Genomic DNA, 22,504 nt, shown 5'->3' with positions numbered 1-22,504 from the left:
TACTACATATTATATTACTATATTTAAAAAAGGGGGTCACAAACTGAAAATTTAATATATGAGATTGTTTTTTATTTTACATATAATAATTTACAAAGTCGAAAATAGTACTCGTTGGTATATATTATTTTCTCGCTTTACAAGCTCTGGCGCATATATTACAAATATATTACAAAAATATGCTAAATAAGCTTTGTACACTTTGCAGTGAATAGGAACGTTAAACATTTCAATTAATAATGAGCATGTGTTCTTTTTAACTATCAATCACAAAGTAACTTGAATTATTTACAATTAATATTATGAAAGATTGTATGAATCTTATCACTACGATAAAATCAATTGAGAAAAAGACACATTTCAAGGAAATTAAAAAATTAAATTACAAGTAAATTAAAAAGATGGCTAAAGCAATTAGAATATAAAAAAATATTAAATTGGTATTAGAATATTCGTCAATAATTGTCCTAGAAGAATGCCATTATGCCATATATGATAAATTTTTCTTATTAATCACTATCTTCAATTTGATTCCTTTTCTTATAGATATCTTTATCAAAAGCTAGGAATTTTGTTAAACGTGAACCATTATATGGTGTTTCACTTCCTGGTGGATGTAGTCGCATCTAAAACAGACATGCATTTATAAAAATAATATATGTATATAAAAAAAAAAGATTCCAGACTTTTAAATTAATAATTATCTTTTATAATTTGGTCAAACATCATGAATGAAATACTACCTACCACAATACACATGTTTGATGAAGTCTTCAGGTTTGTTTCATGATTGATGAAGTTCAAGAATGAATTAATATTTTGGTAAATAATTTCAGTTAATTAACAAGTTATATTTTCACAAGTACAGATAAACGTAATTTTGTCACATAGAAGATATAAAAGACATTCCAAATTTTTGTCACAATTATAATTTACATTTTATCATAGAATATCCATCTGACAATTTAGACGTGCACAAATGAATCAAACGAAACAAGATGATGCAAAGTTAGTGTGCAATCGGTTATCAAAGTATCAGCCGTCGAAGCTACATTTGGAGAATTAATGATCAATTTACCCAACTCCTTTGTTAGTTTTATTAATGTTATTACGGAAAAGATATTACAAATTCCGGTCACCAAGCACGGAAACTACAAAATAGCACCGGTAAGATTGGATCTTACAATAAAAAATAGAAAAAGATGAAGCATTAAATACTTTATATCACTTACAATGAAAATTTAAAAAAAATTATATAAGAAAGTGAATTCACTATAAATATATATCCTAATATTGTCACGTGGTATGATAACATTTTAAATGCTAACATGAATAATTTAACTAGTTAGTCTACGTTTCCTTCTTAAATTGATCGTATCTATAAACTATTTAATTGGACGTTTGAATTTGGGGAAGAAAAATGTTTTGTAATTATAGGACTGGAGGTTGCAAGCTTGAGCATTAGTGGAGGGACCCATTTGCAAAATTGCACGCATTGCTTGATCGTGCAGCACCAATTTCTCATCTATTTGTCGCCGTAGTCATCCACGGTGTTCTCATCTCCCTCTGCTTTGTTTCTGAATCGCTTCTGCAAGAAAACAAAACCGACACCAGTCGCGTTACACGTGATGGACATGATGTTACGTTGATGATGATCGGATGATGCGTGCATCACTAGTAAAACTTAGCTTAGCTTATTTCTTCCGTGTGATTCTCTGAAGTTCAATTGGAAGCATTTTATTTTATTAATTAAATGTAAAATAATTAATGGAGATTCTTTAACATATAAAATACACGTTAGAAATTATAGATTAAACTAAAGAAATAAACTTGAATTTTAAAACAGGTCTAAGTCAGGCCATATTTGAAATTTTTTAGAAAAACTCTGTTAGAACAAAAATTGAAAAGTCTATCTGGAAATTTTCGCACATTAATGTAAGTAACTGTTTCCATTCTCGCGTTTTCGACTTCCAGTTAAACCTCGTTACAGAAAGGTTTAATCGCGTTAACGTAGAACGCGTAAAATGCAGCTGAAGCGCATAAGCTCCTCTTTAACAATTCAATCAAAACATTGCTGTTTCTGTCTTATTCATCTGATTCGTCCCAGCTGGTTGCACTTGAGTACACCTTGTTCTCTGTTCATACGCGTTCCAAGATTTTCCCGAGGTTTGACCGCTTTCGGTGAGAAATTTCGAGGCCCATGACCTCGACGATGACTCACCATAATTCTGTACTTCTCTTTGCACGCGTATTCGGTCTCGTCCACGTCGTTGTAACAGTCGCTCTTGTAATCGGGTGGGATCGGTTTCCCCTCGAATTGGCAAAGCCTTGACAACGGTTTCGCGTTCACGATCATCTTCTGGAAACCAGTCGGTTTCTGTTGCGGGCAGTAGAACACATCTGGAGTATTTTTGTCGAAAACAATGCTCTTCCGCATCATGTCACCAGCCTCCACTGTCAGAAGGATTACCTATTAAGAACAATTTCTTTATTATTCTAATTGTTCTCCAGTTAGAGAATCTTCTTTTTTTAATTTTTAAGTAATTATTTTAATTACTGGAATTATTCATGTAAGCTTTCTTTCCAATCATCTAAGAATAATTGATATGTTAAATAGCGATCAAGAAACTTATATTTTTAATTACTTTCGTAAATGAAAGTGTTACTTATAAACAAAAGTATTTAACAATGTTGTTAAAATTAAAAAAGCATAATATCTTCTATAAACTTACTTATGTAACAATATCTGCTATAATATTTATTAGAAGTTCTAGTCGTTTAAGTAAGTTACTGAAAAAAATGATGCTTTTCCAAATTATAAAAAGACATTTCAAAATTCTAATTCATTTTTTAGGCATTTTTTTTTTTTTTTTTTTTTTTTTACCAAGTATTTTTACTTTGCAAGGTAAAGAAAACATTGCTGCTTTAAAAAATCGTTACAGTTTATGTCAATCTTCATCTCATTTGATATGATTCATACGTCATTAACTGCACTTTCCATTTGTGAAAGGATCGATATTCTTCGACTCCGAGTTCGCGAGTTTTACGCAAGAAAGCAAAGTGCGCAATTTGCGTGCGATTTCTTCTAAAGTTCAAGTAGAGTTATATAGAGTCAACAACAAAAGAAGAAAAAAGACTGATACAAAAATAATTCGAGATTCTGTCTAAGCCGTTGAACTTAGGTATGAAAAAGTAAAGTATAATCTTTCCTCTCACGATGGACGATTTCTCCGATTCATCGGTTCGCCAGCAACGAATTATGTACAATGCATTCATGATTAGTTCCGGAAGTGTGAAAAGCAGGAAGCATAAGAAACCGTGATATATCTGATATACTTACGGCAAGCATAGCCACCACACTACAAGCGTATGCGATTCCTGAAAAAAGAAAAGGATGATTTTTACGAAATGAGAAATTTATGAAAAATAACAAAAATGATAAAAAAGTTAAAAATATATACGGATCTTGATACGATGAAGAAATATATTGTCCCAGAAAAAAGATACTATGACAATGGGTGTGATTTTTTAAGGAAATAAAATAGTTTGCAATGCTTGAAAGAATTATTATTTTAATAAAATAAATTGATAAGGTGCAATTAATATGCGTTACTTATTAAGGATTATGTGAAATAATAATAAAAATAATATGCGAAACTAACAAGTATATGTAATTTAGAAAAGAGGAGATGAGAGAAAGGAGAACTACTATATATGTAACTCCAAACGAAATGAAGAAATGAAAAAGAAATCGGTTTCATACTTAAAAGGCGGGGCACTATTGGGACAGAGCTAAAAGTTTCATTCTGGGCATGGAAACTTACGCAAGTTGGCTTGTGGACATGGTTCATTATTAAATGAACGTAAACGATAAAAACTGGGCCGCGAAGAAAAGGAGTCAATGCCATGCATGTTCATTATACGCTCGACACGATTTTTCTTCTTTCAATTGAATTCACTTACGGTATTGTCGTTCGACTTTACTAAATTATTAACTGAATTATTGTAATCCATGGCTGCAAAAAAATTTCGAAAAGGAATATCTTCTACACTTATATTTTTGAGATTACAACGACAAAGACTAAAAAGAGAGTTGTTTAACGGCAAATAGTACTTCAATACCAATAACTTTTCTTTGGATTTTCATACAATGGAAAATAGAAAAGAGAATAAATAAATTATTAATAACAAAGGAAAGGTAGAATAGAAAGGAAGAAAGAACAACAAATTCGTTACGTAAATATCAAAAAACCAATATGAAGAAAATTCTTTCCAGTTCTCTAAAACTACGCTATTCTAAAACCGATATAGGAAATATTTGTTTATTTTTCAAAAATTTGAAGAAGATGATAAAGAAGAAAAACAGAGATATTTGTTTCACAAAGGCATCTTATCAAGAATACATTTACATTTACATAAAGAGCATAATGATATGAATCAGAGGAAATTGTAATCGTTCTCTTAAACTGATCTTTGCTTTGGATTTATCTTTAATTGTACGTGACGAGTGGGAGGATACAGTCAGACAGACATCATTTTTATCCGTTGGATCTACTATCGATCCTAGGCAACATTCAAGCGCATTTCTGCAAGGACGACGAGGTCGGTATGGTTCCGTGTGGTGCACTCGATCGGGTTGCTCCTGTTTCAAGATACTGATCTCGTTGAACCGATACCCTCCTGACATTTTGTTGACACCACGCGACACTCGTGAATAGAAATAAGAATGATCAATCAAATTACATCCATCACCTTTTAATTCGTCTTATAAATGATGGCATATTTATAAAAATATTAAAATGCCGTTTATGTAAATCTATAAAGCTAATCTTGGACGAATCGATGTTTCTAGTTATGATGCCTGCAAGTAAAATAAAATTGCGTATATAAAAATGAAAAATATAAAGATTACTTAACGCAGAATATTAATTTAATGGAATTCTATTAACTTAATATATTGATATAATAAAACGTATTGATTTCCAAACATAAAAATAGATTAAGCAGGTTGTTTATATATAAAAATCTAAGAATTAGAATTAAAGAAGGCATATGTAACTTATCTCCCAAACAGCTGATTCCTATTTCCTAATCGTGATGCTATTCTTTTCTAGGTCAATGTTTAACGAGGTGTAAAAGCATAAGAATTGCGAAAGTGATCGCTGACTCATCGTTTGTCAGAAATTAAAGACAACTATTATCGATTGCAATTTTTAACGAAAAACGATCCAGAAAGTACAGTCTGGAATCTTCAAAATATGCAACGAGATGCATTTTAATGTAACATTTCTTCCTTGACATTTGTCTATGACATTTAAGATCTAGTTCATTCACCGTAGTAAGCATAGAGTTGCTAATTTGTCCTTCCATAGCATAGGATTGTATCTTTATTTTTAACTGATCTTCCGCTACCTTAAATATCGCTTAAATTCTTAGAAAAAATAATACACTTATTTCATAATTAGTTTTAGAAGATAATTACCATAACTGTAAAAATCTCAATATGGTGATATTTTTAGCGAACGTAAGACTTAACCGACGTGCCAAAGCCTTTTAAGTAGCGGATACCATATCGATACCGATTAATCACGTGAGTAATTCTTTAATTATTCTGAACGCAACAATACAAACATAGATATCTATAGCTTCAAATTTAGTCAGTATTTAAATTCATTGAACTTGTAACTATCCTTTGCACGATTAAAACAGAACCATACAACAGATCCAAAAATTAATATTCAAATCCAGCGTTAACAGATAAATTTTATAATAAATGTAATTATTATAAAATTTATTATTGATGACACGTCAACATGGAAAATACGCAACATTATTGTTATGTCAGCAAAGACGCATAAGCACAGAATCTAATGTACTCGTGTGTCTCATCCTGCATACCTAAACGAAGACGCAAGGCATTACTGCGTGGGTTTCACCTTTGATTTATTGCTTTCGCTGCCGAAACAAGCTTCAATACGTTGCAGCGTTTCAGAATCGAGCGCGGCAAGCAGCTTTAAGTTTGTCCGTTTCGAATAAGTTGGCGCAAACAGGATTGAAACTTACCCATGCTGGTGAACGTGTTCTGCACGGGAAAGAGCACCTGTTGATCCACGCGAGACGGCGTCTCTTCGTTGACTGAGATTGCACCGGATTCGCGCTCCCCGCAGGCACTCGTACTGAAAGTGAGTGCCGTTACGTTATACAGGATGTACCAAAACTATAGGACTAACAGTATCCACGCAACTATGGAACCTAAACCTCTCACAGAAAGAGCATAAAGAATAAGATATTTTGAATAAAATATGACCAAAGAAAAACCTTATCTTGGAAAAAATAATCTCCCTTTTACTAGAGAGGTTTAAAATGCAATGACTAATGCCAAGTACTTATTGTTAAGAACATCCTTGTATAGATATATTTTATAACAAATAAAATGTATAGAAATGTAAAATCGTTACTATGGTACTGTTGTTTGATAGACAATTTCGGAGAATTTGAGGAGGAATGGAGTGGGTGTTAAGTGGGCAGGAGGCCCACGTCATTTCCATATTCAGGTTCGATAATGTCATCAGTTTCTGGTGGGCTTCATTCTGAGGGTCGAACGTCTTCTAATTAGGAATTCGCAAGAAGTACGTTGTCGCGCAGAATTTTATTTCACGATCCTTTTATAATAATATTAATAATAATATTTGTTCTTTGCGCGTATACAAAATATATCGCATATTTTTCTTTCACACATAGCTTGAAAGTACGAGATATCTCGTACGAAAAGTAAAATTATTATTTCAAATATAATCTTATTAAACTTTATTAGATGGGTACTTAAAACAAGTTGTAAACAGCAGTAAAACAAAACTGTAAACAAGTTGAAGAAGTTACATATTAGCAGCCTAAAATATGAATAGAACATATTAGATAAATATTCAAATACGTACATATGTATATATAGTAACATTTGTTATCTTATTTCTTGTTATACCAATTCATCAAAATCAATATCTGAGAAATTCAGAAATAAAAGTGATTCTTTATACAAATTAGTTTCAATATCAGCTATGTTCTATGTTTTAACAGACACTTTGGTATTAATATTATCATTGATCTGCATATTATCTTGTTGTTTCTTCTCACTTCTAAATAAAATATATAGTCATATTTTTATGGTCACAAACAATATTACTTTCAATATATGTATAAAGAATTCTTATATATATCTTATATATATTATTTTTAAAATAAAATATATGTATTATGATGAACATCTATAATATTTATATTAGTAAAAGCAAATTAATATATACCAAATACTGAAATAAAAGCTCCTCTATATTTGTATCCTTTTTGAATATCATACTTTGCATAGAGAACTGTCTGTCTATCTAAGTATTCCTTTTTATTCTGGAACTCTAAATTACTTCTGGTCTTTTTCCATGCTCAAAATCTTTTGATGTCTATTTAAAAAAAATAAGAATATTAAACTGTAACTATTACATATAACATAATACATATAAATGATTTCTTATTTCACAGTACCTCTTTACCTTAATATAAGAAGCAATTGATGTTTTTTACCAAGTAACTCTAAGGTGTAATAATATATATACTTGGCTTTTCTGATGTTTGTATTTGAAAATTTCAAATTTAATATAGCCTTAATATAGCCTTTAATATAACCTTTAATATCAAATATTAATGTTTACTATTAGTCTAGTAAATAAATTTCATAGTGATCCGCAATAATATATTATAAAAATAACTATAGTCTAATAGATGAAACCTTTTCATGGACATCTTTAAGAAAAATTTCACTAATTTTAAGACTAGTTGAAATAGTTCTCTTATCTAAATAATAAAATTATAGAATTAAATTATATATAATAATTTGTATAATGATGTTAAAATAAATATTTACATTGTGATTAACTTAGTGTTTTCTGCAGAAGTGGTATCTACAATTACATCTGCTTAAAATTGTGTAATAATATCCACTTCTAATTAAAATCAAACATCAAAATGATTTGCCTTGTAGAAGCATCAATACTAAAATGAAAACTATATTGTAATCAATATTATAACATGAGTTAAAATAAAGTTTTACTATTTCTGTAAGTACAGTCATAATATACATAAACATACCCATTCTCTTTCATAAATTCCATTGCAACCTCAAGTACTTCAATCCAACTAAAACAATGGTTTTTACTTTTTAAAGACATACACATCTTTACAAAATCATTTGGGACCTAAAGATCTGTAAATTCTATACATGTTTTGTAATCTTATTGCATTTACCTTTTAACCTTAAAAAATGTATAAAAGAATAAAGATTACTATTATTTTTTACATATACTAATGAAGTCTTAGGTAAAAGAACCGGAAAGAAATAACATTAACTTGTATATTAGAACCAAGTAAGAAACAGCAATGACAATATATATGAGCATACTTATTCTGTTTTTATTAAAATTTGATTTATACTCTTTTGCGCGCCCATCAAAGATGTTTACAAACCGATGCGGGAATGCGAACTTGTCAAACAAAAAGCGCTAGATTATCGCCGACATCTTGTAATATTCAATTTTACGAAAAGGGTAGTGAGTTTGAAATAAAGAAAATGCGATAGAATCTTAGAGCGATATGCATGGAACGATTATTAAGAAATGAAATTTTGGACGATCGTTGCTCTCGTACTCGTAACATATATGTTCTATAAAGATCAACAACGAAAAAAGTTTCAAATCTTTTAACCTAAGTTGAACTTGAAAAGTTGCTTGAGGTGCGCAAATGTTAAATTATCAGAAAAGGCGCGCATTGTAGAATTCGTAACAATTGTAAGAATGAACTTATTTTATAAATTTGTTTAAAATTAAGTGCAATTTCATCGCGTGTTCGAAACTTCGATGTTTAGTGATCACAAAATAATAATTATATTTCACGAATTCTTCTATTTATTACGGAAACGCACAATTAACAATTTCCTTCTATGTTCTAATAAAAAAGTTGTTTCATTCATTTAGGTTATTCTTGTTAGGTGAGATACTATTTATTTATTGGTTTTTCTTGTCGGTTTAAGGTTAAACTGTTTATTTGGCTTAACGTTAGTTTTATCTCGTAGATTGTGTTACAAAGCTTTTCTACGATCGAAATAAAATGGAATCGGACATGCATTCTTCGCGGACGCAATTAACAGAAGAAGATGATGCTCTTCTTAATGAAGCCATTTGCATGAGTTCACATGAATTGACCAAAATAGTAGACTCTAATAAGGATGCAAAGGGGGAGAATTTTTTAGAAACTAATTCTAGTGCAGCTACGACAGATATTAATAGTGAACAGAAAAAAGAAGAAGATATTAGTTCAAATGTGGAAATTGATAACATGTCTCAATTCAGAGAAAATCAAAGAAACAATGCAGTCAGTATAAGTTATGAAGATAATGTAGGGAATAAGCAGCATGATGATGGTTTTCGCAAACGAACTAGGGAAAATCAAATAAATGATGAGGATGCAAAAGTTCCTCGTACTAGACATAATAGTGATTCAAGTTCTACTACTAATTCTTCAGATAGTAATAAGAGACGGGTAGAATATGAAACAGATCCTAGAGTATTAGCTCGTAGACAAAAAGAAATAGATTATGGAAAAAATACTATTGGGTATGATAGATACATACAAGCAGTGCCTAAGTAAGAATATTGTTTATTAAGATAAGGTCAGAAATATTTATGTTGAAAACTATTACATTGGTTATACATATTTTAGAGAAAAACGTACAAGAGAACATCCAAGAACACCGCCAAAATATATTAAATATAGTAGAAGAGGATGGGATAGCATGGTAAGGTTGTGGAGGAAACAACTTCATCAGTGGGATCCTCCACAAGATAGCAATAATTCTGATTAAAATAACCTTATGTTACCAACATTTTACTTTATTATGCAAATATATCTTTCTGTGCATCATAGTTCCGTGATTTTTATATCTGTATAAAATTTTATAGAAAGAACAGAATTAGATGAATTGTAATATGATTCTTGGTATGTTCTTACATATGAATATTTACATGTATTTAAAAGGTTCAATTGCAATACAAAAATGAGAAATGAAAAGTATATGTAACTGATAGTCAAAATATACAAGACTTGACATCACTATATGTAAAGATTCAAAAATGTGTAAATAGATATTCAAGAAGCACTTAGGAATAAAACCCTTTTTAAGAAAAAGTATTATCTTCAAAATTTTTTATATGTGTATATTTTACATACATATTCCATACAGAATTAAATATATATTGTCATTATTTACAAATATGCTTTTAAATTATATGAATTGAAGGTCACTTGACACTGCATCGAGTTTCTAATTGTCTTAAAATAGTATCAAGTTTTTCATTTGTTTTTTGTTCCATTTCATCAATTTTTTTCATTAATCTTCCTTCCATATCTTCAAATTTCTTATCAATATATGTTATGATATCTATATTATTTGACGCAGTACTATCTATCGCAGATTGTGCCACTTCTTCTTCATCGTTTTTCTGAACACCTTTATTTTTTGATAAATTCAAAATATTCATGTAACATGACTGAACATCATTTGCAATATTGTTCCCTTCATTGTTAAAACTAAGTTTAGTTAAAAAATTTCTTATTATTTCAGGATTAAATATTTCTGTGGAAAAACTCTTAGGTTCATTAATTGACTCTGTTACATAGAGCTTTATACCATATATCCACATAACTGAATTTTTACTTTTTGTTTTTGTAAACTAAAACAGAAATTTTGAATTAAATATACATTTTTGTAAATTAAATCCACTGTATGTATTCTCTATACCTTAATACTAGCTTCTGTAGCATGTGGAAAAATTGCTGTCTCTGCAAAGTAGACTGAATTGTCTTCAAATTCATCTACAAATTCTGCAAATTTCGTTGTTTCATATTCCCCAAATTGTTTGAAAAATTCTAATACATAAGCTTCAGAAACTACAGCAATCTGGGAAATTCTCTGCCCATTAGTTAATCTTACATCTAGCATACATGGTTCATTGTTGGATTCAATTGGTTGTAAAGATATACATGTACTTAAAGAAACTATATCTTCGAAGTTAGTTCTGTAAAAAAATTCATATTTATAAAAATGTGAATATAAATTAAAATAACAAAGAAATATGCGAGATCTGATAGTAAATTAGGATGTTTATAATACTTTATATTTTTTAGGTTTTATATTATTTTAAATACACAAATTTAGTGTATTTATAAGTAATACATAAGTATACATTGTATGTAGAAGAATAAGTGCATATATATATAGTTATTATATGAAAAAAATTAATATATTTTTAATATGTAAATATCTGAATTACTTCATAAATTCTAGAGACGAAGCTTCTAATGTGAAAGCATCACGAAGCTGTTTATTGTTGCTGATTTTCCAGTTGCACGAGATTTGTAAATAATTCGTATCTAATGACAAGGAAGAATCATCAACTTGCTGATCTGAAAGTTCCATTATATGCAATCCTTTAAACAGAATGAAAATTCTTTAAATAGATTAACATGTATTATCAGTCCAACGATAAGAACTAGTGTTTGTTATTTTTGTAATGTCATTTTAAATTAGATTTCAAATTCGTATTAGTACACTTCATTTTCATGAAGGTTATATTTATGTTTCACTTCATTCGAGCAAAAGATTCTCCTTTTAAAAATCTTGCAATTAATTATTAACGTATAAAAACTTTCAATCAGAAATAATTATTTACTTCATATATTTATTAACTAACACTCAAACTGATCGAGTTTTCATACGTGTTGCAGCTAATATAACGTACAATGAGAACTACTTGCAATGGCGCGAAATGTGTTATTACGTGAATAAATGAATAAGGAACAAAGTCAAAATACCAACGGTTGTAAATATATGCCGCTAGTTTAGTTATATCCTTGAATAGAAAAAATTTTTTAGCCGATATAAATAAAGTAGGTGAAAGCGTAAACAATAAATGTTAGAATGCATCCATGTAAAATTTTGAATAAAGTGGTTACACGATTAGATGTGACAGGTGGTGGGGGCGGGGGCTTTCGATTAAAGCAGTTGTGCAGAGATATTGAACAGAGTAAATCGTCGTTTACGAATCGTCTTTCGTCTTTGCGTGCAGTTAGCTCCTATAATAAAAAAATGTCGAAATATACAATTGTTATGGTACGTCATGGAGAGAGCGAATGGAATAAATTGAATTTATTTTGTGGATGGTATGACGCCGATTTATCCGACAAGGGTAAGTCATTTTTTAAAAGAAAATTCTGAGAATAAACTCCAAGGGCAAAAGGTCAAATATTTCGAATGTGATGTTAACCATGTTTCATTGGTTAAGTTTCTTTATTTTAAAGATGTTTATCTATAGAGAAAAAGATAAATTAATGAAGTGCCATGATTAGGTAGCGGATTTTTATGTAATTATACAAAATCTGGAGATGCAAAAATGCATAGAATGCGTATAGAGAAGCATAGGATATACCTACAATAGAATACTCGTTATAATTTTTAATAATTTTTAATAAGTAAAACTCCAATTTTATTCAACTTTTATCTCTTTAATTATGTCCTTAACAATATAAATTTGCATAAAAATTTGCACCTAAGTCATGATAGTGGTATTATCACTAAATTATAGCTATCCATGATTTCAATTATCTTATGAATATGTCACATGGTCAAAAAAAACAAAATAATCTATAGTTTATGTAATGATATGAAATTCATTATTTTCAAAATTATGTTATTGTTTGACATATATATGTTTGTTATAGGTAAAACTGAAGCACTTTCAGCTGGGAAAGCAATCAAACAGGCAGGCCTTAAGTTTGATATTGCTCATACGTCATTGTTGACAAGAGCTCAAGAAACTTTGAAATCAATTCTTAAAGAAAGTGATCAAGAAAACATTCCTGTTCAAAAGACATGGCGTTTAAATGAACGTCATTATGGAGGACTGACTGGTATGAATAAAGCAGAAACTGCTGCTAAGTATGGTGAAGAACAAGTTCAAATTTGGAGAAGATCTTTCGATGTACCTCCTCCACCCATGGAATCAGACCACAAGTATTATGAAACAATAGTAAAAGACCCAAGATATGCAGATGGACCAAAACCGGAAGAATTCCCTAAATTTGAATCTTTAAAATTGACGATTGAGAGGACATTGCCATATTGGAATGATACTATTATTCCACAATTGAAGGAAGGGAAAAGGATTATCATTGCTGCTCATGGAAATAGTTTACGTGGCATAGTTAAACACTTAGATCGTTAGTTATTATTTTCTCAAAGCATAATCAATTCTGTTTATTTATTATATTAATAATCATGTCTTTCTTTTTTTAGAAATGAGCAATGATCAAATCATGGGATTAAATTTACCAACTGGTATTCCATTTGTCTATGAATTAGATGAAAACTTCAAGCCTGTTGTATCTATGAAATTCTTAGGTGATGAAGAAACTGTAAAAGCTGCAATGGCTGCAGTTGCTGCACAAGGGAAAGCTAAGTAAAATTAAAGAAATTCATTATAAAATTTGTATCATTATATACAAACAGAAGATGTTAATTTTTAGTTTTGTCATTGTTGAAGAATTATTTTATTATTGGAAGATACATTTAAATAAAAATGTTTACAACAGAAGAAAAATAGAAAAATAACATAAGTTTTTACTAATATTACAAGTTTTTATGTGTTGTAATTTATTTAAACAAATATTTATTGAAAATAATTATTATAAAATTACAAATATAAAATTATTAAAATATATTAAATGTAATTATTTCTCCTTGAGATCTTACCTAATATTAACATAAATATATATAAAATACAAATTGAATTTAAAGTAGGTATGATTCAATGAGATAGTAAAAATATAAAAGCGCCATCTGTGACAAGTAGTAAGTAATAAATGCTTAATAGAGTATTTATTTAGTTACGTATTTATATGGAAGTTTACCAGTTTTTCTTGGAATAGACATTGTACTGAATTCTTGATGACGTCTTTCGTATCAAGGGGCAGTATAGTCACCTTCAGATTTATCTTCTACAAATATTACACAGCAGTTACTCTTTTATACAAAAAATAAACAATTACTCTAACCTAAATGGTACAAAAAGGACTAGTACTTATTTCGTAGCATTATTACACTGAGAAAGTTTCATTATTTAGGAATGAATCGTGTCGATTTGAAAGTGGTTTTATTGGGTAATTCAGCTGTAGGAAAAACGAGTCTCGTCGAACGTTTCGTAAATGAAAGGTTTAATGAAGGTCTATCTTACCAAAACGTAAGTACAATCACATACAATGTGGTATATTATACATTACTTTATATAATGTAATAAATTAAATAAATGTTCGAAATTTTCTTTATCTTTTCTTTAATCATTTAACGTAATATGTACAACAAATAAAAAAAATTTAGTCTGTATATCCAATTTCTCTAAAGATATCAGATTATAAAGAACTATTATTCTTGTTTGTCAATTGTACAATTTATATTGGAATGACTTAGGGACTATACTGATTTAGGCTGTCTTGTTCCTCTTAGTCCGCGAAGTGGAAGGAATATTGTAAAATAAAGTTATTAAGATTTACACTGAGAATCATCTAAGAGATGCGTCACAAAACAAATTAACCCAGTTCCAATTTCCTTAGACTATAGGCGCTGCGTTTGCAGCTAAGCAAATGCAAGTCAATGGGAAAAGGCTTATCATGGGGATATGGGATACAGCAGGCAGTGAGAAGTAAGTAATCTTCAAAAATGAAAAATTCAAGAATGTTGATTGTCATAAATTATATATTTTTAGATATGATGCTATGAGTAGGATATATTACCGTGGTGCAAAAGCTGCTGTTATCTGTTATGATATCACAAAATCAAATACATTTCAAAGAGCAAAATTCTGGATAAGGGAGCTTAGGGAAATTGAAGAAGGATGTAAAATATACATTTGTGCAACAAAAAATGATATTTTAGAGCATGGTGCAATTCCATCTCCTAATATAGATGTTGTAAAAACATATACTGCTGGCATTCGAGCTAAATTGTTTATAACATCTAGTAAAACTGGAGAAAATGTTGGTAAGGTTATATATTATACACTCTCATTATTGTTATAATGTGTGATATTTATTAAGTTAATTTTGTAGCTGAATTGTTTAATGAAATTGCACAAGATTTTATGTCTGATCCCAATAATGTACAAAAAATTGAAGAGGTAATTGATATAAGTAACGAACCCAAAGTAACATATTGTTGTTAATGAATATAACAAAGTCAGTATTAAAAATTACCATAATTTCCTTATTTATCATATTTTATATTATTTTGTACAAGTGAATATCACGAATATAAATTAATGTGCAGTATGTCATAACTCAACACATTATTATATGTAAATGTAAGGAAAATTTTCATGTTTGTTGATTATTTTTAAATATACTTTATATTTTACATTTCTTTGTGTTCTTTATTTCTTTCCTGATACGTGCATGCTCACATTCATTTAGATATATTGTGGAATAAAAATGTGCTTTCTCATTTTCAATTATTACAATTTAAATGCAAAATTTGTGATAAAAGACTACAGTATATCTTCCTATTAATAATTAAAATATAAATGCAATTATATTTTCATTTTGTACTTTTCTATGTCATGAGTAAAATTCAATGTAACATAAATACTCACTCTCTTTGAAATCTGAAAAGTAATAAAAGTAGGTAAAGGTAGTAGAAATAGAAAAACAAATATGTTACAACAAAATATGTTATAACAAATGCAATGTGATTATAAAAAAAGTTTAAAAAGGTTTTCTTATTCATTAATATATTATATTGCTGATGAAAGATTAACATGCAATATTTATGATAAAATTACTACCAAATACATACGAAATTAACGAATTCTATCTCAATTCCTTTTCTATTTTGACTCTATGATAGTATCATTTGACAAAATATTAACCATGATTTATATTTATAAATGTATCTTTCACAACATTATGGTGGCAAAACCGCAATACAAATTTCTTTAACTTTTTCGTAAACACCAAAAAATACGAATCCGCTAATAGTAAAACCACACACTCTTGGTACAAAGCCTGCAAAAAGTCTGAAAATATTTATCGATTATTGTGTTTGTAGGATAACAAATAGAATTGAATATTTAAGAGACAAGGTTGTTTTGTACCCTTTAAAACCATGATCGTGGTAAACCTTGCTTAACATCGCGGATATTTTTATTTCATCTTTCCCTACCGTCACATTCGACAACATTATTCTAGTTTTTGCAACGTCTAAAGGTGTCGTTAGGGCCGCAGATATAGCAACTGTAAAAATCAATGTTCGTAATAATAAAATATACAATGTTAATGCATGCCCGTGATTTAATTAACTTTTTTTATTTTTCTACCTGACGCCGATCCGCAGATAGCACCCTCCATAGGCGTGCACTCACGTTTCACGTGTTTTTTCCAATAAAGTTTAAAATATTCCCAGAGTGGCATCTGAATTAAACCGAATGGTAAATCTCTAATTACAGTACTTCCGTAACCACGATATAAAGCTCTCAAAGGTAATTTGTGGGCATCGCTTAAAAATGCTTGTCTCCTTTGTTTCACTACTTCTACTGGGACTCGAATAAGACATGCAACCTATTAGTAATATCTCAGCATTACAAAGCTGTTTGTAATTGTATGTTTAGAGGTAAAAGGATCGTTTATACTTTATATATTGATTATATTAGGGGTGTGCAGGTATTCGAATTTTTGTGAGCCTGACCTGATTCAAACCTAAGATACCGAGTACCCACACACCTTTAAATTGTATATATCGATTATTATTGTTATTATTTACATATAACATTAATAAGATACAAATTACCATTTCTCCGACTGACGCGGCAGTCATATGTATAAACACGTGATATTGTTCAGGTATTTGAGGTTGAAACATTATTTTTAAAGTTTCATAAGTTATAAAAAATAACGAAGCTGCAAAGAATATTTTTATCAATATTACTTTTATTTTTAAAATGCACTAAAGGATAAATTGTTATCTTAAGTTTACCTGATGGTGCGGATCCTATCATTACGGGGCCTAAACCCTTATACAATTGTCTAAAACCACCAGATTTTAAGAAACCATGTTGACTTTGTAATCGCGTTTTAAGCGTATCCAAAGGAAATGATATAAAATCGCACATGGTTCCTGCGAGAGCACCTGACTATCGTCGATTAAATATTATTTTTCTTACAATTGCATGTGTAGATGTTAACTTAAAAATTTGAGTGCTCTTAGCTTATATATAGTAGATATACAATATATATATTAAAAATACGTATATCATAAAAATATAACTTTTAGTTCCAAAAATATCCATGAATTGTTAACCGTAAATTCATAAATAAATGTTACAAAATAATATTATATACGCTAATTTTTAAGAAAATATAATTTCTGTTTTGTTATTTTTAAGTAAATAAATTATAAAAATATTTTTAAAAAGATTGAAAGGATATTAACGTTAATACAAATTTATATAAAATGATTATCAAGTAAAAGTTTTATAATTTTTTATAATAATGTAAAGAATTGCCATGTGTATTAATGATAATAGAGGCATGCATGTTATTTGATCATATACTCATTACACAATAATTTACTTACGATTAACGAAGTAATGAAAACGTTTTTCGCACCTGTGGTGGCTGCTGAATTACTTTCTTGTAACATTTTCTATTAGTATAATTTTTTATTTTCTTTACTGTATTAACATTATCGAATAGAGATAGTAAAATTTAAAAAAATAATTAAATATTTAATATTATTATGTTTCGTTTCGTTTAATTAATAATTAAAAAGTCATCGTGTATGTAATAGTTTAACCATCGTAGAATATTTGTTAAATGAACGAAAGCGATCAGAGATACCTATTTTAGAAATTTAACATTTTGTATCCGTGAATTAGCGGTATGAAATGAAAAGACCACATGGACATTATTGCGTAATGACATCACTTCACAAGTTAATCATTGTTTACTTTCGCTACAATCTCTGATTCTACTGTGATAGTCTGCTAGGTGAAACCTAACCTTATCTTATGTATGTCAAAATTCTGTGTCACCAAGGTTAGGAAAAAGCTTTTGTTTTGAAAACAGTTTTTCACTAGGAAGAATAGATGAAGATGCATGACACAAAATTACTAGACACAATGCATATATATAGAAAATTAACGCAATTACGTCATGAAATCCGTTTCATGCAGTATGAAGAAATTCTTGGCTTTTGTATTTGCTATGTTCCGATTAGTTAGGAGCGCGAATGAAATTACTGAAAAATGATCGACTTGATGTTTTAGATACCGTTAAAGTGTTCACATAACCTTGAATTTCATTGATCACCCCTTTGGGCGGGAATCTCGAAACATTTATATTTTCATTTGATCGTCCATAAAAATGTCACAAAATATTTTGAAAAGCAGCGTGGAGACAGCTTCGTTCAATATTGTATTTCAGGTATATACAATAACACAACACTTTTAAAACTTAAGTATTTCATAGCAAAAACATCATTCTCTATCTATGAGAAAAACTATATCACATATATAAATACAAATTCTGCTGCTATTATTCGTGATTACAATATCTTTATCTGCTTATATTTAAAAAAGTTATATTGTTTTTATTAGTATCTGATAGCTTGTAACATGTCAATAAGCTAAGACACATATGAGAAGAATAATTATAATCAACTTCTTTTTAGATATTATGCAGAGGAGTCACTTTTATTTTAAATGCCTTCGTTGTTCGGTATGTGGGTCAAGCTGTTCTAGGAGTCATAAATGTGAGACTACTATTATTGGAATCAATGATTTTGTTTCTGTCTCGAGAACCATTTATGAAAGCATGTTTAACCAACACAGCAGAACATAATTGGGCTCAAGTTGTAAATTTATTATGGATGACGTTCGTTTCTAAAAGTGATTAGTTATAATATAAATAACCTACATAAATACTTAGGTGGTAAATATTTTTTCAGGGTTCCTATATGTTTCTTAATGTCCCTATTGTTTGGATATATTTGGCTTTCTGTTTTAACAACATCTGAGGCATTACCATCATATTATACATTTGCAGTTTGGGCAGTTGCTTTGTCTTGTATTATTGAATTATCATCTTTAATCGTTCAACTGGTTGCTAGTGCATTTTTATTTGTTAGGTTGAAAGTAAGATTTTGAATTAAAGATAGTATGGGAAATTGTACTTATAATTAGTTATTGAATTTTTTTAGATTATACTTGATTCTATCATGATTGCTATTCGTACTATAACATTTGTTCCATTGATACTCCAAAATCCAGAGAATGCATTGTTAGCATTTGGTGTAGCTCAACTAGTTGCAGCAATATTTTATACTGCTAGTCACTATTTATACTTTCATTATTATATTAAAAAGCTTAACAAGTGTAAGCTAAAGAGACGCATGTCATTAAAAGACAGTACTGACGAGTATGTTGTGAGAGAATTTCCTTTCAAAACAGTGAAGGACTTTTTGCCTGGGCAATTGACAAACAAAGTATGTATTAAGATGGATCTTTTGTGTATTATGTATACAGACTGTCATTTTTAGGAATCATATCTAGATAAAAAGTTGACTATTCTTACATGGAGTTTCTTTAGACAAGGAATTCTAAAGCAAATTTTAACAGAAGGAGAAAGGCTAATTATGACAGTAATGCCAGTATTAACATTTACTGAACAGGTATTTAATCAATTATAATAAGTATTTATATATATATTTATATATATATAATTCTTTTCTATTTGATTTTATTTTCATATGTTTAAAGGGAACATACGAAATTATAAATAATTTAGGTTCTTTAGCAGCAAGGTTTATTTTCCGTCCAATAGAAGAAAGTGGATATTTCTATTTTACTCAAATGGTAAAACGAGACAAACCAGTTAATGACCAAAATCCTGTAGGTATTATATGAAACATATTTCATGTATTCATATACTACAAGTTATTAAAAATAAGTTTCCTTTAAAGGTAAAAATACAAGAAAGCGTAAATGTGCTTACACATTTATGTTCAGCTGTTATGTCGATTGGGTTAGTTGTTTTAGTGTTTGGACAGTCATATTCAAGCACACTTTTATGGTTATATGGTGGTACTAAATTAATTTCGCATCTGCCAGTACTCTTAATGCGAGCACATTGTCTAGCTATCCTCCTTTTGGGAATAAATGGAGTAACAGAATGTTACAGCAATGCAACGGCCGATAGTGCGACTATAAATAAGAGCAATTTGATTATGATTTACGAATCGATCGCATTTCTGTGTGCATCCTATTTATTTGCCATTTGGTTTGGACCAGTTGGTTTCATTCTTGGAAACTGTGTAAACATGAGTTTAAGAATTGTGCATTCTACTATATTTATCAATAAGAGATACAAAGATACAATGTACCATCCATTACGTGGATTAGTGCCAAAGCCTATGTTTTCTGCTTCTCTTCTAATAGCAGCATTGATCACTAATGTCTCTCATGTAATGGAGTAATACTTTTCATTATTCCATATATTAATAGAAAATGTAGTATTACAACTCGAAATTTTTATGTTTCAGGCTTACTTTTTTCCAGATGAAAAATTATTGCACTTAACTATTGGAGTGATAATGTTTATGATAGTACTTGTCTCTTGGATATATGAACACCATGATTTAATTAGACTTGGTACAAACAAATGGTATGAAAGAAGTAACAGACATAAGAAAAGTGACTGACCTTAGATATGTTTTAATGGTGATTTATTGATATTTACCTACAAACTATCTACAAAGGTGCTATAACGAACTCTTATAAGTCTTGTAAAATTTAATAATCATGTATTTTCTATACTGTTACAATCAGAATCAAGTACAAGTTCTACTATCTCATGAGGATGTGTTAAAAAATCACTTATATATTTAAAGTTTATATATAATTAACAAAATAACAAACATAATAGAGCTTAGTTTACATACAAACAATATTATTAATTTATATAACAAAACTATTTTACATAGAAATATCCTTATAAATGGCACCTACTACTGCACCTTGGCGTTGTATAAGGCATTTCCTACAAAATAATTTATAATGTTTTTAATATTAATTTAGTGCAAGTTTAAAGATTAGTTAAAGACATGTTGAGTTTCAAAGTTGTTTAATAAATTTGTTGATTAATAATTTTGTATCTTAATTTTAACAGTACAAAACAAAACAAAATCAATAAAAAAAACATTACTTGCTATCATTTTGAAGAGAAATAACTGGAGCTGGTGATTTAGGTTCTAGCTTCGCAACTTGATCTGCAATAGCTGCAATTATTCCTGCACTATCAGTAGATGCATTTCCTTTGGCTGAAAATATTTGTTTTATTCTTATTCTTCCAGATAATGTTTAATACACAATGTAAATAAAATTAGCTAGAAATACCTCCTAAACATAAGCCGGCATGATCAGCCAAGATGCAGCCAATAATACCTTCAGTATTATTACTATTAAAAAATATTAAATTTAATCGATAATTTGTTAATTTTTACATTTTAAATGCATTTTATAATCAATTTTTTAAATGTATTGTTATATCAATAGACATCAAAATTAACAGAATTTGTCATATTGTATCGCAATTTAAGTTATTAAGTGTAAGGGTTATATTTAGTTGTACAGTAATAAGAATATGAAATAATGATATATGAATATTAAGTGTTAATGAGAATATTACATTTTGAAAAATATTTGTATCAGTAGCACTAAAACAAACATCAATTTAGATAACTACTTTGTCATATATGAAATATATGATGAAGATATATGAGAAAATTCTTGTATAAAACTTACACGTCATCTAATGTTTTTTCTAAATTCTTTTCCATTTCAAGGAATTAAATTACAAAACGCGCTCGTTAAAAAATAATTTGCATTAATTAGTTGTTCGTTAAAAAGAATTCGTCGTTTTGACGTTTATCATAATTGCACAGTTTTGTATACATTCGCAAGTCGGAATACTCAGAATCTGCAACAAGTTTAATCGAACGATTCGATATATCGCAATCGTCACATATTCTGTATCGATTACCATTTCTAAATGGTGTTACAAAAAACAGTATTCTTGTAAAATACATTTATTACATTCATTCTGAAAAAAATTGTACTACATAAAAATTTACAAAATATACTTTTACAAGTAAACAACAATGTGTAAGAATTTTATTATTATAATAAGTTGTTTTGTTACAACTGCATAAAAATTGTTAATCATCGAATGTAAATCACATGTTTCATAAGCAAGTAGATAATTTCTCACATTATTATAAAATAATATTTTTATATGATTTTTAATTTCGATAAAGGAAAATAATGTATGAATTATATTGAATAATATATTGTAATCTATTATA

At 28.9% G+C, this 22,504-nt stretch overlaps 8 protein-coding genes across 18 annotated transcripts; 4 read left to right on the top strand and 4 right to left on the bottom strand.

Moving 5' to 3' along the window:
* Positions 1-50: 50 nt before the first annotated feature.
* Positions 51-8,505, bottom strand: LOC100650703. Of its 3 annotated transcripts, XM_048412356.1 has the most exons (9): positions 8,137-8,289; positions 7,913-8,040; positions 7,778-7,842; positions 7,534-7,674; positions 7,302-7,451; positions 6,064-6,176; positions 3,341-3,378; positions 2,222-2,470; positions 51-626 (listed from the first exon to the last, which is right to left on the bottom strand). In XM_048412356.1, the coding sequence occupies exons 6-9, from the start codon at positions 6,065-6,067 to the stop codon at positions 510-512; spliced, it is 408 nt and encodes a 135-aa protein (XP_048268313.1). In that variant the 5' UTR covers positions 6,068-6,176; positions 7,302-7,451; positions 7,534-7,674; positions 7,778-7,842; positions 7,913-8,040; positions 8,137-8,289; the 3' UTR covers positions 51-509. The 3 variants fall into 3 exon arrangements, with proteins under 3 accessions (XP_048268313.1, XP_012172679.1, XP_020722773.1); XM_012317289.3 differs by lacking the exons at positions 7,302-7,451; positions 7,534-7,674; positions 7,778-7,842; positions 7,913-8,040 and having other exon boundaries at positions 8,137-8,505; XM_020867114.2 differs by lacking the exons at positions 51-626; positions 7,302-7,451; positions 7,534-7,674; positions 7,778-7,842; positions 7,913-8,040 and adding an exon at positions 831-1,588 and having other exon boundaries at positions 8,137-8,505.
* Positions 8,506-8,646: 141 nt separating this feature from the next.
* On the top strand, positions 8,647-10,230 carry LOC100651022 (histone RNA hairpin-binding protein). Its single transcript, XM_003401414.4, has 3 exons — positions 8,647-9,031; positions 9,116-9,686; positions 9,763-10,230. The coding sequence occupies exons 2-3, from the start codon at positions 9,151-9,153 to the stop codon at positions 9,902-9,904; spliced, it is 678 nt and encodes a 225-aa protein (XP_003401462.1). The 5' UTR covers positions 8,647-9,031; positions 9,116-9,150; the 3' UTR covers positions 9,905-10,230.
* LOC100650825 lies at positions 9,680-12,030 on the bottom strand. 4 transcript variants are annotated; one of them, XM_003401413.4, is made up of 4 exons: positions 11,918-12,030; positions 11,373-11,529; positions 10,841-11,117; positions 9,680-10,772 (listed from the first exon to the last, which is right to left on the bottom strand). In XM_003401413.4, the coding sequence occupies exons 2-4, from the start codon at positions 11,516-11,518 to the stop codon at positions 10,341-10,343; spliced, it is 855 nt and encodes a 284-aa protein (XP_003401461.1). In that variant the 5' UTR covers positions 11,519-11,529; positions 11,918-12,030; the 3' UTR covers positions 9,680-10,340. The 4 variants fall into 4 exon arrangements, with proteins under 4 accessions (XP_003401461.1, XP_012172687.1, XP_012172688.1 ...); XM_012317297.3 differs by lacking the exon at positions 11,918-12,030 and adding an exon at positions 11,793-11,890; XM_012317298.3 differs by lacking the exon at positions 11,918-12,030 and adding an exon at positions 11,841-11,885.
* Positions 12,031-12,075: 45 nt separating this feature from the next.
* LOC100651143 (phosphoglycerate mutase 2) lies at positions 12,076-13,817 on the top strand. Its single transcript, XM_003401415.3, has 3 exons — positions 12,076-12,287; positions 12,820-13,317; positions 13,394-13,817. Exons 1-3 carry the CDS (start codon positions 12,188-12,190, stop codon positions 13,558-13,560), a joined length of 765 nt encoding a protein of 254 aa, XP_003401463.2. The 5' UTR covers positions 12,076-12,187; the 3' UTR covers positions 13,561-13,817.
* Positions 13,818-13,927: 110 nt separating this feature from the next.
* LOC100651387 (ras-related protein Rab-24) lies at positions 13,928-15,510 on the top strand. Of its 2 annotated transcripts, none has more exons than XM_048412358.1 (4): positions 13,928-14,336; positions 14,707-14,795; positions 14,859-15,129; positions 15,202-15,510. In XM_048412358.1, exons 1-4 carry the CDS (start codon positions 14,223-14,225, stop codon positions 15,271-15,273), a joined length of 546 nt encoding a protein of 181 aa, XP_048268315.1. In that variant the 5' UTR covers positions 13,928-14,222; the 3' UTR covers positions 15,274-15,510. The 2 variants fall into 2 exon arrangements, with proteins under 2 accessions (XP_048268315.1, XP_003401465.1); XM_003401417.4 differs by having other exon boundaries at positions 14,859-15,133.
* Positions 15,160-17,858, bottom strand: LOC100651266 (S-adenosylmethionine mitochondrial carrier protein). 2 transcript variants are annotated; one of them, XM_048412355.1, is made up of 8 exons: positions 17,720-17,858; positions 17,120-17,276; positions 16,934-17,043; positions 16,464-16,704; positions 16,242-16,380; positions 15,944-16,163; positions 15,741-15,752; positions 15,160-15,650 (listed from the first exon to the last, which is right to left on the bottom strand). In XM_048412355.1, exons 1-6 carry the CDS (start codon positions 17,783-17,785, stop codon positions 16,052-16,054), a joined length of 825 nt encoding a protein of 274 aa, XP_048268312.1. In that variant the 5' UTR covers positions 17,786-17,858; the 3' UTR covers positions 15,160-15,650; positions 15,741-15,752; positions 15,944-16,051. The 2 variants fall into 2 exon arrangements, with proteins under 2 accessions (XP_048268312.1, XP_048268311.1); XM_048412354.1 differs by having other exon boundaries at positions 15,160-15,752.
* Positions 17,859-18,088: 230 nt separating this feature from the next.
* LOC100651701 (protein RFT1 homolog) lies at positions 18,089-21,287 on the top strand. Of its 4 annotated transcripts, none has more exons than XM_012317300.3 (9): positions 18,089-18,180; positions 18,411-18,567; positions 18,815-19,017; positions 19,091-19,277; positions 19,343-19,627; positions 19,682-19,813; positions 19,902-20,033; positions 20,105-20,605; positions 20,684-21,287. In XM_012317300.3, the coding sequence occupies exons 2-9, from the start codon at positions 18,508-18,510 to the stop codon at positions 20,840-20,842; spliced, it is 1,659 nt and encodes a 552-aa protein (XP_012172690.1). In that variant the 5' UTR covers positions 18,089-18,180; positions 18,411-18,507; the 3' UTR covers positions 20,843-21,287. The 4 variants fall into 4 exon arrangements, with proteins under 4 accessions (XP_012172690.1, XP_012172689.1, XP_003401468.1 ...); XM_012317299.3 differs by having other exon boundaries at positions 18,180-18,316; XM_003401420.4 differs by lacking the exon at positions 18,089-18,180 and having other exon boundaries at positions 18,207-18,567.
* Positions 20,923-22,149, bottom strand: LOC100651819. The gene is made up of 4 exons (XM_003401421.4): positions 21,945-22,149; positions 21,537-21,598; positions 21,346-21,460; positions 20,923-21,180 (listed from the first exon to the last, which is right to left on the bottom strand). The coding sequence occupies exons 1-4, from the start codon at positions 21,977-21,979 to the stop codon at positions 21,117-21,119; spliced, it is 276 nt and encodes a 91-aa protein (XP_003401469.1). The 5' UTR covers positions 21,980-22,149; the 3' UTR covers positions 20,923-21,116.
* Positions 22,150-22,504: the final 355 nt, after the last annotated feature.

The sequence above is a fragment of the Bombus terrestris genome, chromosome 15 (assembly GCF_910591885.1).
Source record: "Bombus terrestris chromosome 15, iyBomTerr1.2, whole genome shotgun sequence".
Lineage (NCBI taxonomy): Eukaryota > Metazoa > Arthropoda > Insecta > Hymenoptera > Apidae > Bombus > Bombus terrestris.
Note: the sequence above shows the minus strand (reverse complement) of the source record. Positions and strands in the feature narration are given on the sequence as shown.